General features: G+C 37.5%; 1 protein-coding gene across 1 annotated transcript; it reads left to right on the top strand.

The window, feature by feature from the left end:
* The first annotated feature begins 282 nt into the window (after positions 1 to 282).
* Positions 283 to 14905, top strand: rps6kl1 (ribosomal protein S6 kinase-like 1). The gene is made up of 12 exons (XM_056768620.1): positions 283 to 358; positions 1132 to 1233; positions 1773 to 1914; positions 2033 to 2157; positions 2236 to 2328; positions 2429 to 2476; positions 3749 to 3881; positions 4585 to 5493; positions 6737 to 6826; positions 6928 to 7010; positions 9542 to 9637; positions 11307 to 14905. The coding sequence occupies exons 3-12, from the start codon at positions 1773 to 1775 to the stop codon at positions 11415 to 11417; spliced, it is 1830 nt and encodes a 609-aa protein (XP_056624598.1). The 5' UTR covers positions 283 to 358; positions 1132 to 1233; the 3' UTR covers positions 11418 to 14905.
* The last annotated feature ends 1 nt before the right edge of the window (position 14906 follows it).

Here is a 14906-nt window from a genome sequence, read left to right as displayed (position 1 = left end):
AATTAGAACACAACTATCATTCATATCATTTGCAATCGTAATGTTTCGACACCTCACGCTCTCAAAAACGAAACAACAAAAGAGACTGACAGAACACATCAGCTAATCATTTTTTTATCATTTCGGGAGTTATTTATATATTTGAAGATGACGTATTATAGCATAAATAAACAATGTTCTCGAAAATATAAGTCAAATTATTGTAGCAGGAGCGGCACTGGGCGTGGTGGCGTAAACACGTGACATCACCACGCACCGCAAATAGGAAGCGCCTGTAGATCGTGACGCGCTGCAGGAGAACAGAACACGGGCTTGCCTGGTGCTGATGCTGCGGAGGATCATGACACTCTCACATGAGGTTTGTTTACTTTTATAACGGATTATATAGACAGCAGTGTAGCGATACTATCATCATTATAATCATCGTGATGAGAAATCAGTGCGCTGCGTGACGTCAGGAGAGAAAGCGCGACGCCTTCACTCGACGCATGCGTTCCTTCATTCAATAATGTCATCCTCTGTGTACCCGCATCATCACCCTTGAAAATTACCTATAGTTTAAAAGTATGTTTTTTGTGTATTTGTAGCTAAACCAAACACAAATGTACTATTGTTTTACTATAACAACCATAGACATGATATTTGTAGTCAAACCATAATAGCAATGGTACAACAGTACAAATGCCAAGAATCAACCTACAGGATATACTATAGTATTTATTTACTAATAAACTGTAGAAAAAATCCTACATACTGTATTCGAACCGTACTATAGTAAAAACTATAGTATACCACAGTATTTACTACAGTTCTATCATTCATACATCAAAATACTATAGTATACTATAATAATGACACCATAGTCTAGTATAATTGTATAATATTCTGTAGTATACAATTTTCCGGCAGTTTATTTTACACACTACGGTATACGGTATAGTATACTGTAGTGTTTTTGTCATGTGGGGATTGTTACTACACTTTCACTATAGCTAAACTAAGGCTAATTGACTTCCACAGTTTAGACTATCGTCATAATTTAAAATAATTGATTAGTTAGAATGAATAATGAAGAAGGATTAAATGATTGTTTAATGTAATTTACATGAAGTTTTTATGTCTTTTATTCAGATGATGACAGCCTCATCCAGGCCGCAGGTCCATGAGGGACGATGGCTCGATGGAGACTCTAACTGACATGGATGTTTCATGTGACAAAACTCAGGGTCAAAGGTGAGTTGTGCGTTGTTTATTCAATCTGTTGAAAAGGTTTGGAATATGTGAGGATAGAGGTTTTATTCCACACTGATATTATCTGACTGACTGCAGATGTGTAACTACACAATACTGGATCAACAAAAATGTCAATCTGAATTTTTCAATAGCACATTTATTTATTATCATCTTTGTTGTACATACAATTAATAGAATTGATAACATTAAATGTTTAAGTGAACATTCTGGTAAATGTAAATGAACAAAACCTGAGCAGGTCTGTCGCTGAAAATGAAACCTCAATTTAACAGAACATTTTAAATGAGAAAAGGCATTAAGAAACATAAAAATCCAGAAAGCAAAACGCAAAAACAATTTTATACGTTGATTCAGGTCACGTGTTGCTGGTCAATTAATAGAAATGAACCGACTTCTCAGAGAAAATCATCAACATAGCTCTACAATATATATCTTTTTCATTTCAGGACATACTCTTCTTGTTTAGAACTCAAAATAAAAGATGAATCATAATAATGATTGATTTGTCGTTCTGACAGATGAATATGGCAAAGAGAGACTATCTGGTGGAGGCCGCTCAGCAGATCCGCATGGCTCTGGACAGAGAAGTCAATGAGGATTATGAGGCGGCGTTCAGCTACTATAAGAACGGAGTCGATCTGCTGCTCAACGGAGTTCAAGGTACCGTCACATCTGCCCCGCACATCTCCTAAAAATCCTACAAATTTCTTGATTGCAACACAAAAGAAGATACTTTGAGAAATGTCTCAGCGGGTTTTTCTTATCAAACTTCTCACAGTGGATCCGAACAAGGAGCGTCGCGAGGCGGTGAAGCGTAAGACCACTCAGTATCTGAAGAGAGCCGAGGATATCTTCATATCATACCTGCAGGACAACATCTCAAAGGGGTCCACACATTTAGGGGTGAGCACAGCGTGTGTGTATGTGTAAGCTTTGGAGTGGCTCTCATGATAATCTTGTGGTTTCTCTCCGGCTCTTCAGGGTTACAGCAGTTTAAGGTTCAGGTCCATCAGACATCTGAGTTCACCGGTGGAGAATCTGTCCATGTGTAGGGTGCTTGGAGTGCTGGATAAGGTGCTTGTGAAATATCTTGTGTGTGTGTGTCAGCATCTGTTCTTCAGTAAGCAGAAGTGAAACACAGGAACAGGTGCGTTTGTGTTGTTGTTTTCCACAGGTGCTGACGGTGGAGAGTGTGATCAGCGGAGAGAAGTTTATCGTGAAGGTACTGAAACTTCATTCTTAAAGTGTTTAACAGCATCAATTCATCTCATGACTGAGAAACCCGACCCATGTTTCTGAGACCACTAACATCTGTGATAGTTACAGCACTACATTCTCATTAAAACATTTACATTATGGAAGGTTTAAATGGCACAACATTTTACAAAAGCGACTTAATGAAGCTTGAAACATAAAAAAACTTGTAAGACCACACGCTGCTTTCTACCCGTGGTCTTTGCAGACATGTCATCGAGAAGGCGGGACTAGTCACCAACGTGAAGAAATAAAAGCATAGACATGTATGTTCTGGCTCTCTCATCGCCAGAAAGAGAAGAATTGCACCTCACAGCTCCAATCCCATCATCCCCTGTGTTCTATTACTGTGAATGAAAGAGCTTTTCTGAATGGAATCTGTGGTGATCGTGAAGGTCCAAAACAATGAAACATGTTATTCTCAGTCAGGACGCTGTATTGACTTACTGTAGTTTAGTTTTCAGGTTTATTATATAAGTTTGAAATGTTCATTTAAATTAGCTTTCATTCTTATGTGTTTCTGTCTTGATGTTAAAGTTAAATTCTTAGCAATTTTGTCATGTGCCTTTATTATGTATATATTTTTTTAAAGTTTAGTTTGGTTTTTGCTCATTTAAAGGGACATTTTACCCAGAAATAAGAAATTCTGTCATCATTTACTCACCTTCAAGTTCTTCCAAACCTGTATAAATACGTTTGTTGTGATGAACACAAAGAAAGATATTTGGAAGAATGCTTGAAACCAAACAGTTCTTGGCCACCATTGGCTCCCATAGTAGGAACAATGCCAATGGTAGTCAAAAGAACTGTTTGCTGTCCTACATTCTTCAAAATATCTTCTTTTGTGCTCAACAGAACATAGAAATGAATAAAACTTTTTTGGGGGGGTGAGCGGTTTACTTTAGTGTCACAACAACAACTTGAAATAGATTTCAATTTTTAAATGATTTAAAAATATACACCAGAAGTTTCAATAAACAGAAATGTTAACCTTGTTTGACACACTATGTGAGATAAAACATATGATTCTTCATTTGTGATTCATCATGAGACTCTGCGTCAAGTGGATCGTCATCATATGAACTTAAGCAGTTTTTATTCTGATTCTCCTGTGATGCATTTAAGCTGTTCATCTGATTATTTCTCATTATAGTGATTTATTTGGAGATTTGCATAACTGTAATAGATTGTGAGGAACGTCATGACAATGTTAAATGAAAGATTCTGCTTTTCTCGACAGAGTTTATCTAAGTCCAGCTGGGAGAGTCGTGAGAGGTCCACCGTCATTCCTCAGGGCGTCCCGTTCATGGTGAAGCTGCTGAAGTATTACGTCAGTGAAGACTCCGTGTTCCTTCAACTAGAACATGTGCAAGGTCTGTCACATTAATCTCAAATAACACCTAAAGAGAAAATCCCTTATAAACATTCATTCATGGAGCAGGGAACTGGGGAGAATTCAGCATTTTACCTTAAGGGCCAAGACTAAGCGCAGAACAGAAACTTGTAAAGAAGATGACAACATCTCACAATAGTAAAGTCACATCACAGTGGCAGAAATGTTCACATCTTTCTAATGCAAGCAAATTCATCTGGTTGAAATATTTTGTCGAAGTATTTTTACTGGCTATGCATTTTTGTAGTACATTTGCAGTGTACTTGGCATGATTTGTTTTATTCTAAATGTAACTTGTGGAACTTCACAATTATGCGACCTGATGAGTATTTTTCTTTTGCTAAGTTTTATCATCTGTATTAAAATACTTTAATGAAGTGAACACTGAATCAGTGCTCTAGAAAAAAAATTGAATTGAATTTTTCTGTAATGCCACAGATATAGCAGCTTTACAGCAAATAGATTTTAGCAGTAGAGACAATAAAAAAAACGCAGAGAAGTAATGAAATTATTATAGTACGAGACATGGTACAATTGCACATTTTTCAAAAGATGTACATTAGTGACAGACGTCTCTATCTTAAAGTACTACAAAATAATACTTTAAAATGTTACTTACATTTAAAATTATAACACTTTTCTTGTATTTCTGTCTTACATTGTCCACATTTCTCCCTCTGCAGGTGGAAGACTGTTTTCCAGACTGCGTAAAGTTAGACTCAAAACATCTTTGGAGTATCCAGACTGCTCGAGTCCCAACCAGCACAAGATTCCCATGAAGAACAGCTACACCCTCCCCGTCCTCAGCCGTGAGGACCTGAACGACAACGGATCTCTGCTTCTGTGTGAACCTCTGGGCAACGGCCTCACGTCTTTACCTCAGGAGAATCTTCCTCTTCCCGTTCATCCCTGTGTCATCGTGGACGCTCGGGATCCTCTCGATGTCACTTCCGACCTTTTAGGAAACGATGTCCACATCGAGCGGATGGACTGGAACGCTTTGGAAGGGTCAATCTGTGACGTTCTGGTAAGAAACACGACAGCTCCGCAACTGACCCTCTGCAGCACCGTCGACGTTCTTTCACAGAGAGTTCGGATCCTTCCCAACACTTCCCAACACGAGCACACTGTCCGTCACTCCAAACCCGCTGGAAACGCACAGCCTTCACAGTTTGTGGCTGAATTAAGTGTCGTTCATTCTCATCACTGTCCGTTTCAAAAACAAGAAGTCTTCACGGAGTCGACTCATCAGGTGATCGCTCGCGGTGATGTCTGCGGGAGGTGGGGAATGGAGAATGGAAACGTTCTCAATCCGTTGTATAAACCGCTGCAGATGGACACGATTTTCAGCTCATCAGGTAACTGCACTCTCACTGGAGAGTCTGGACTGAAAGATGCTCGTGGTGACGGCTTGTGTTCTGAAGTAAAGTCAAAGATCAGGAGGGCCAGATGGAAGCGAGATGGAAGAGGTTTTCCAGAAGAAGAGGTTCGGCTGTGGGGAGCTCAGATTCTGTTGGCTCTGGAGAGTCTTCATGAGCAAGGCATCATCTGTCACGACCTCAACCCACGAAACATCCTTCTGCGCAGTAACGGTAAGTCACCTGACGCAAAGTTCACTAGAAAACAAGTCAACAGTGTCAGATCATTCACTCACTCACCCACATGTCATTCAAACTGTACTTCAAGGTCCCTTCAATGCTACTTGGGATTAGATTGGCCGAGTTTTTAGTTAAATATTAAACTAATAGAACACTTGATTACTTTTTTGTTTAAATATATAACAGTAGTGCACTCAAATATATAATTATTGTTAAATGTATACTCAAATTGCACTTATTTTTTGTTTAAAGCTGCCCTAACACACAGGGTTTCTGCCAATCTCATATTAATCTTGAGTACCTATAGAGAGGTATTGCATACTTCGTATCTTCGAAGAGTATTTAGTTTGATCACATTTTTAAAAGATAGATACAGCTTTAAGATTGTTTCCGAAAACATACGGCGAGTGCAGGGGGGAGGGGTAGGCTGAACCAATTCACATTGTCAACAAAACACAGACAAACAGTTTCACTCACGGCATGCAGTTCATGTCCGGCATCAATTAGCTTCATATATCAGTTTCAAACGATCTCCAAATCCAGTGTTATATTCACCGTTTATATAACATTCATCACCCAAATGCAGTGAACAAACAAACACCGCGAACGTATGCGCTCTCTCTCTCTTGCTTAAAAGTGAAAGTGACATCTGCGCATGCTCCATCTTCTGCTCTCCTTGCTGCCACATGCTTTTCCGGGAGAATTTTCCAATAAGGGACTAAGACAAGTTGTTACAAAACAGTTTACATGTTCGAAAAAAATGTTCCAAGACCTGTACGGTCGCTGGGGGAGTGTATCGAGCGCAGAAATACTACGCAATATGCACAACTCGTTTTTTGACAAGTTGACCATGTTAAGCATGAGAAGACAGCACGTTTAACATTGTGAAGAAGTCAGAATGCATGACACATCGTTGCAGGGCCCCTTTAAAAGTATACTAATGGTACACTGATAGCAATACTTTTTCTTTTTGTCAAGGTCTCACCTCTTTTCAAAAACATAGGAGATGTCAGAATGCTCTTCTTTTTTATTTAGTGAAAGTGTTTGTAATATCGCTTTAATATTTGCAAAATAAAACAACACTGTTAAGAGTGTGCTGTAGCACTGCATCACACGTGAGAAAATGTGAATTGAAGTGATTATTCACTGATAATCTCTTCTGTTAAATTTATAATTTGTACCTCTCAATAGATACTTTATGGTATTGTTGAACGAAAGTCAGGTAATATTCACACAGGTGAGGCGTGTCTTACATATTTTGGACAGTGGACGGAGGTTCAGCCTGAAATTAACCCAACAGCAGTGGAACAAATGTACGGTGCACCGGGTGAGAGCATTTCATATTCACACTGTATATTACTTCTGAAATCTAACACTGTGTCTACATTAAATCACAACAGTCAAGTTGAGTCTTTTGGTTTGCAACAGAAATTGGAGGCGTGTTAAAGATCACCGAGGCCTGTGATTGGTGGAGTCTTGGAGCTATACTGTATGAGCTTCTTACTGGAGTGGTGAGCAAAACTAACACGAGAATAAAAACTCATTCAACACCAATAATGTGATCATTACTTCTACTCAGAGAAAGAACTTAATCACAACTTAATCGTGCACATTTCACGTTAGTTAATGCATTAGCTAACATGTATTGACAAGAGCATAATTTGGGTGATTCTCACAAAGTCTTGTTCTTAAGATGTCAAACGTGATTTTAAAAAGATTAAAATAAAAACTTTTACAGACAGTTTAACACAATTTGTAACTTTTTTTAATAAAAAAGGCCTAAAGAATTATCATTACCGTAACTGTTTAAAACTGACAATCCCATTAGATGTTTTTCTCAAAAAAGTCATGATGCCCAAGCATGTTTTTATAAATGAAGTATATTTTAATAGAAGATTATACATGTAACATTTTTTATCGACATGAAAAAAGTAATGTACACAACGTGACGAGAGAAAACTTTTAACTAGAAAAATATAAATCTGTTGACCTGTTAAACATGTGGATTTGGTTCTGCTAGATGTGTTTCTTCACATAAAATCAAACTTAATGAAAATATTTTTGTGTGTCTTTTGAAAATTTTACAAAGGATGAGAATATTCTTCGTTTTTATTATTCATAAATATTCTGTCAATTATGTTTTTGGTCATTTGAGATCCTCCAGTAGAAAATCCCTAAAAAAGAAATCTGAATATTTACCTGTAAAATTGACTCAAATTACAACATATAATTATGTTAAAAATCGATAAGTGTAAAATACGTATAGCAGGAAAGCTATAAAACACATAAATAATACATTCCTAAGTTAAAATGTGGCTTTGTGTCAAATCGAGAACAGAATTATGTTTATTATGATCATGTTTTTGTGTTTCCGAATTATGTTTTATAATTCAATTCTTTTCTGCCATGATGCTCAGTGGTTTCGTCAGAATGACCCGTTTATTCATATTATTTCAGGTTCAGGCACATTTGTTAATCAAACGTTGTAACATTTATCATGAGGAACTATATCGCCATTAACTGACATGAACAAAGATTAATAAATGAAATGAGAAACAATATTGTTCATTGTAAGTTCAAGTATTGACTAATGTTAACCTTATTTTAATAATAATTATTTTTTCGCTATGATTATGAGTTTAATCACATTATTCTGAAGAATATAAGTATTGTGTAGAGTCAGTATTGCCTTAATCTCATTGTAATCTTATTTTAAGGGAGTCTGTTATTACAATGCCTTGAAAAAGTATTCATCCACCTTCATTTTATTTACATTTTGTTATGCTGCTGCCTTATCTTAAACTACTTTAAATTATTTTTTTTACAGTTATCTACATTATTACTATATGCACAATAATGACAAAACCAAAAATTTGGACAGAGATTTGTGACAGCTTTGCAAATGTATTAAAAATAATTAATACATTGCATAAGTATTCATTCCGTTAACTCAGAAGATGATTAAAGCACCTTTACAGACTCAAATCCTTTTAGGTATGATGTGACAAGATCTACCCGTCTGCATTTGGCAGCTTTCTGCCATTCTTCTCCTCAGATCCTTTCAAACTCTGTCAGGCTGGATGGAGATCATCAGTTTTATGCAGAGATGTTCAGTTGGGTTCAAGCCCAAGCACTAGATGGCCAATCAAGGATATAGACGGAGTTGCCCATAAGATACTCTTGCATTGTGTTTAGCTGTGTGCTTCATCATTGTCAAGTCAAAGTGAAAGGCTTGAGTCTGGCCACTCTCTGCAATAAAGCCCAGATTGGTGCAGTGTTGCAGTGATGTTAGTCCTTCTGTAAGTTTCTACATATGTGATCATGGAGCTCAACCAGATTGATCATCAGCTTCTTGGTCACCGCTCTAACCAAGACCCTTCTCCATCGATGGCTCAGTTTGGATAGAAGTTCAGCTCAAGTAAGAGATCTGGTGGTTTCAAACCTCTTTCATTATGTATAAATGGAGGCTAAATACTTCTGTGAACCTTCAAAACAGCAGATTTTTTTCAGAAGTCTTCCCCAGATCTGTGTCTTGCTACAATCCTGTCTCAGAGCTCTTCTGGCAGTTCTTTTGACCTCATGTCTTGGTTTTTACTTTGATATGCATTTTATGCTGTTGCACCTTTTATTGAGAGGTATGTGCCGTTCTCATACTTATTCAATTGAATTTGCTACAGGTTAACTCCAGGCGAAGTGTAGAAACATCAACAAGCAAAACTAATGTTTCTGAGCTAAATTTCAAGTGTCCCAGCAAAGGTTATGAATACCTATGCAATGTACTTATCTCAGTATTAAATTTTTAATAAATTCGAAAAGTTGTCACAAACCTGTTTTTTTGTTTTGTTATTTTTGTTCTTGGATTGTGTTGCATTTTTTTACTTAAAGTAGTTTAAGATAAGGCAGCAGCATAACAGAATGTGAAAAAAATGAAGGGGGATGAATATTTTTGCATGGCACTGTATGCCCGTCATTGGTTTTGTGAAGCTTTCTGAGGCTTGTTTAGATGTTCATTATCTCTCTCTCTCTCTCTCTCTCTCTCTAGCCGCTGTGGCAGTGTCATCCGTCAGGTATTCATCCTCACACTCCTCTCTATATCCCTGAGACCATGAGCACTGCGGCGGCGTCTCTTCTCACTGAGGTCTTTACATTCTTCAACACATGTGTCACTTGTGCAGCGTTGGCACATTATTAAATTTAATTGATAAACAGACAGCAACATACTGTAGTGTTGGCACAGATCCGGCCCACATCTGGTACTTGTGGATTCAACGTGGGCCGGAACTGGGCCGTCACTCTGTTGCTCTCTAGGATATTATGTTACGCTTTTCAAATCTAACTGATCTGTGTTGTCATTTTCATAACCTGATATTCAAGTCCAGCATATTGAATTGTGATTGGTTTGTTAAAAGGTGATTCGCTGAAAGCAGAAGTGATTCTGAGAACGCTCGGTTTCATTTACAATGAAACAGAAACTTCAAATCTAAATATATCTAAACGTTTAACAGTATTCAGTCACTGCAATTGTATTCATGAACAGTTGTTGGATGATTTGATGAACTTAAAGGTCCCATTCCCGGCGATCCCATTTTTCAACCTTTAGTTAGTGTGTAATGTTGCTTTTAGAGCATAAATAATACCTGCAAAATGATAAAGCTCAAAGTTCAGTGCCAAGCGAGATATTGTCTTTAACAGAATTCGCTTTTCAAGGACTACAGAGAACAGGTGGAATGGGACCACAGCCCTCTACTTCCAGGGTACATGATGTCACTATTACGAGTGCTTTTAATAACCTCCGCCCAAAGGAATACGGAAAAAAGCGGCGAGGCCTTCCTTCGAGAAGAGGAAGAGCCGCTGGAGAAGTGTTTGGTTATCAGAGATTGTAAACATTTGACTGAGCTACTGTATGCGCTAAACTACTTTCACTTTCCTTAAAGTCCTACAGCCTGGTAATTAGAATTCAGCTACATACATTCATGATAACCAACAGTCAAATAATAGCTTACATGAATTTAACATCGGCTGTGAAAGCTGTTCTGTTTAATACACAGATATTCTGTATATGTGCTTACCTCTTAAACACTTCTGTGAAACGTCCATTGAAGTTCTGCTTGCAAATGTCTCCTGGTCAATCTGCTTGTTTTATTATCCAACTCGGGTATAAAAAGCCAAAGCTTATTCTTAGATGAGGGACAGCGATGAACAATAGACTTTAAATATGTGAAATATAAAGCGTTTTTTGTAATTCGAAACATGAACATCCATTGTCAAACACCCCAAAAACATAATCAAAGCCTCAAAAACAGCAAAAGACTGTATCCTTTAAAGGTACAGTTAGTACACACTTTTGTGGTTAACACATAAACCGCTGATGGTAACCTGTGATCATAAAAAATCCAGCCTAAAATCGAAATTCTTTTTTTCACCCTCGTATCGTGTCAAAACTATGTGACTTTCTTCTGCAGAACACAACAAAATATATTTTGAAGAAAACTGAATTGACTTCCATTGAATGAACACAAAATAATTTCTCGAAGAAAGACTCGCATACAGGAGGACAAAAAATGATGACAGATTTTCTGTGACCTGTCCCTTAAATAGCTTAATAATGGATGAAGGATGAATTTTAGATCTCACATTAAACGGAACTCGACGGTTCTGAATGGAAATCATTATTGTAACCTTATTTAATGCTCTGGCTGTTTTGTTTGTTTTGGAAAACTGAAAATAGTATGTGTGAACTGTCCCTTTAATGTGCTGTTTTTCACTCAGGTATTAATGTGACTGATGTCAATGTTTTGTCCCTGCAGCTGCTGCAGTTTGACGCGGGTTATCGTCTGGGCTCTGGAGGAGGCGGCGTGAGCGACATCAAGTGTCATCCGTTCTTTCACTCCGTCCCCTGGCTCACACTAGCTGGTTAAAGCACCGCCAGTGCCTTCAGAAACATTTCACTTCTCTGTCTCAAAATGAACAAATGTTTTTATTTTTCACCTTTTATTCATCAGTTTGTCATGTGGAATCTGCTCTTGATTCGGGTGTTTGTTGCTGATTTTAGGGTAAATCTGCAGAATGCTGCGGAACGTAAACACGGTAAAGAAATGACACGCAGAATGTTGTGTAGATCTTTGTGAATGATGAAGCGTCTGCTGAGGTGCAGGTCTTCTCTTAAAATGACACCTGCGTTGATTGAACCTTTTAAAACCAAAAATGGGTTTTCTCAGTTTCTACAAATCTTCTCTAAACAACGTCTTGAAATTGACGACGAGTGTTTGATCACGGCTTTAATGTGACCCCTCAAGATACCAAAATATCTGTCATAAAATCTGTCAAGTGGGTTTGAGAGTGTCATTTTAGCAGAACTGAATGAGGGTGTGAAAGAGCTGTCAGGAGGATTGTTGTGCTTTATCTCCATCTGCTGGCACGAGAAGCGACACACATCAGCTGTTCTTACACTCACACAGAGTGTAGTGAAATAAATGTGTATGTGAAGTCGAGCGTCTGAAGAATGAATGGTCAGTATAGAATGTAGATCCTGAGAGTTTCTCAGTTTGCACATTAAGGGCATTAAAACTGAGCTTGCTGTAATGCAGACGCGAAGGTGAAGTGCAATATGACCGAAAGCAAACTTGTTCAAGCACATCTCACCATTTTTATTCGTTCACGCCATGAACGTCATTCTTTAGGGGTTGCAATTAAAAAAACACTCTCAGATAGTACAGGTACGTCTGTAAGACGTCTGCTAAGGATCTGGAAAACATCTGCTGTCTATAAACTGCTAAACGTCTTAAAAACAGCAATTTTACTTCCATTCGAAATCATAAAGATCTTACAGACATTTTCTAGATGTATATCTGACAGCAGACGTCTCAGAGACGTATAACAGACGTCTGCCAGATGTCTGTGTGCTATAAGGGTTCAATTCGTATTCAATGTGCAGTCTGAATAATAATAATAATAGTAATACTAAAACAGATCGACCTGTGAGACTTTCATTCTGCTCAATTAAACAAATTTTTTTTGAATCAAAAGGTGCATTTCACTTTATTAACCGTCGATTACAAGCTTTTGATATGATATATATATGGTAGTAAAAACACTCATAGTATATGAAAAATAATAAATGAGTTTTTATGAAGTGTTTTTAGGAACTGTCATTGCTTGAGGTCAACTAAAACGTTGCTGTTGGACTGAGAGCTGTGCGTCAAATCCAAACAGGATCTAAATGTCACTGATGTTCAGTTGTGTTGTTGAATCCAGTTGTGCAGTGATGATGCGAGCGACTGGTGAGGTCTGGATTATAGGAAGGTAACGAGCCGAGACGTTAGGCTCGAAGGATTTGTCGCCTGGATGCAATATGAGTTTGTTTGTGCTATGAAATCTTTCAAGAGTCTTTGGCAGGAAACACTGAAGCGAGACATCGGTCTGTAGTTTCTACAGCTGTGGGCTGATGGGTTTGTAGCCCCACTTTGCTTGAATGTGGCTGGAAAGTTTCCAGCAGTCAGAGATGTGTAGATGTCAGTGTGGCTTAGAATTTTGAGAAGGTGGGTTAACGTTGGAGAAATTGTCGAATTAACCGCAGCACTACAAGCTTCCTCTGCAAGATTCTTCATTTTTAAAGCAGTAAAACCCACATTCAGCATTCTCTTTATTGATGAACTATGACCGGTGATCGAAACGAATAAACTCCTGGTATTCGGTTTTTAATCTGTTAATCGTGAGAATGACAAACCAACTGACCACAAACTATCTTTAGTATTTGACCAAACGATTAGCTATGTCACCACATCCTGACCTTCAGCTGAAGACATGAGCGACTGGAACGCTCTTTCACTTTCTCCAGAAGCCTCGTGTGCGTGTTAAACACCACCACACAAAACTCCACATCTTGAAGGAGAAACATCGACTGATTCTCTTCTGGAAATGGCAGTCAGTCCTGTTTGAATACACTTCTATTCATAAGACATTTAACGCTTTGCAAGAAATCACATTTCATAAAGCTGAATCTACGCTTATCCTAAAATGTTAATAATTATTTTAGTTATTTATGTCATTTTATCAAACAAAATGTTTTACAGTTTGACGAAACACTTCAGAAATCGTCAAATCTATTGCCGATATTGTTTTGATTTCAGCGTTATTTTCAAGTTGCTCACAACAGAACTTAAAAAAAAAAGGCCAGCAGTTGCCAATTTATTTTATGCTCGGCGTGTTTTGCGATGCAAAGTTGCTCAATTCTCCACAACGGTCCAATCACAGTGCAGGAAAAATCCACACCAACCAATCAGTACATCCTACTTGTAACGACTGGAAAAAATGCAGAAGCTATGCCATCTTCAAGACACCTCTGATTTAGAATAATGTCCACCTTAACACACAAGTGGTTTAGCATGAGATTATGGGATTAAGGGATTTTACACAAGACAAACAGAACAGAGAGGTCGTGAGACACAAAATCTGTCAATTCATAATTAATGTGATATTGTGATGAAGAAAACAAGTGTGATCTTTAAAAGCACCTGCACTCTTTCTGCAGACAAGGGTCTGACACAATTCAGTAACACTACAAAATACTTGAAATGTTATACATTTCAGACAGAAACATGGAAATGAAAGCTGAATATTTAATGGACTGACTGAGTTTACATACAGGGACAATTTAAGGACACACATCTTCCCCTTAAAATTTTAAGGTTCTATCTGATATTTTGGTCAAAAATGAGTTATTCACATATTCTTATTCTGTGACAACTTATTTACATCATGACATGTTTGTTTAAAAAAACCAAATGGTTCTATCTACAAAATCGAATTATAATTTGGTGCTATAAGGTTCTATCTGCAAGAGCCAATCAGCATTTTGAATGCACAAGAGGACCAATCTGGATCAGCTTTCTTCATCATGTGACCGGACTCCTCAGTGACGGGAAATGTGAGGAAACAGTGCAACACTAAACATGTTTAAAAGAAGCCTCAAGGTTTTATTGATACTCTTGTCAACGAGAGCAGATCAAACAACAGTATTTCTGTATTGTTCAAAGTTTTGTTGAGGAGATTCTTTTTTTTATATTTATAGGCCCAACACTAGCTTCCTTATACCGATAGACTCTTTTAATGCAGTTAATGCCAAATAGTCAACAATGTCAAGAGTCTTGATAACAACATTAAACACGTATTTTTCTCGTATAAAAGAGATTTGTTCCTCATATCATTTTTGCTATATGAAATGCCCAAAACTTAAAAGCTTGATATCTCAAAACTACTCAGACCGCAGATAGAACCTTATAATTCCAAGATGACGATATTTCTTATCTTTAGATCATACTTGATTGAAGATTTTTATTTATTTGATGTACGCTCATGGGTGAGAATCATGTCTGCAATTACTTTGTTTTGTGGTATATTATTTTGTA

This window comes from Triplophysa dalaica, chromosome 15 (assembly GCF_015846415.1).
Source record: "Triplophysa dalaica isolate WHDGS20190420 chromosome 15, ASM1584641v1, whole genome shotgun sequence".
Taxonomy (NCBI): Eukaryota; Metazoa; Chordata; class Actinopteri; order Cypriniformes; family Nemacheilidae; genus Triplophysa; species Triplophysa dalaica.
The sequence above is the reverse complement of the archived record's forward strand: the minus strand, read 5'-3'. Positions and strand labels throughout refer to the sequence as shown.

What these genes read in the sequence shown, in the direction of transcription:
- rps6kl1 (XM_056768620.1), top strand. Translation starts at nt 1,773, where the DNA reads ATGAATATGGCAAAGAGAGACTATCTGGTGGAGGCCGCTCAGCAGATC. An exon ending in GCTGCTCAACGGAGTTCAAG is followed by an intron (nt 1,915 to 2,032) that starts GTACCGTCACAT and finishes AACTTCTCACAG; the next exon opens with TGGATCCGAACAAGGAGCGT. An exon ending in AGGGGTCCACACATTTAGGG is followed by an intron (nt 2,158 to 2,235) that starts GTGAGCACAGCG and finishes CCGGCTCTTCAG; the next exon opens with GGTTACAGCAGTTTAAGGTT.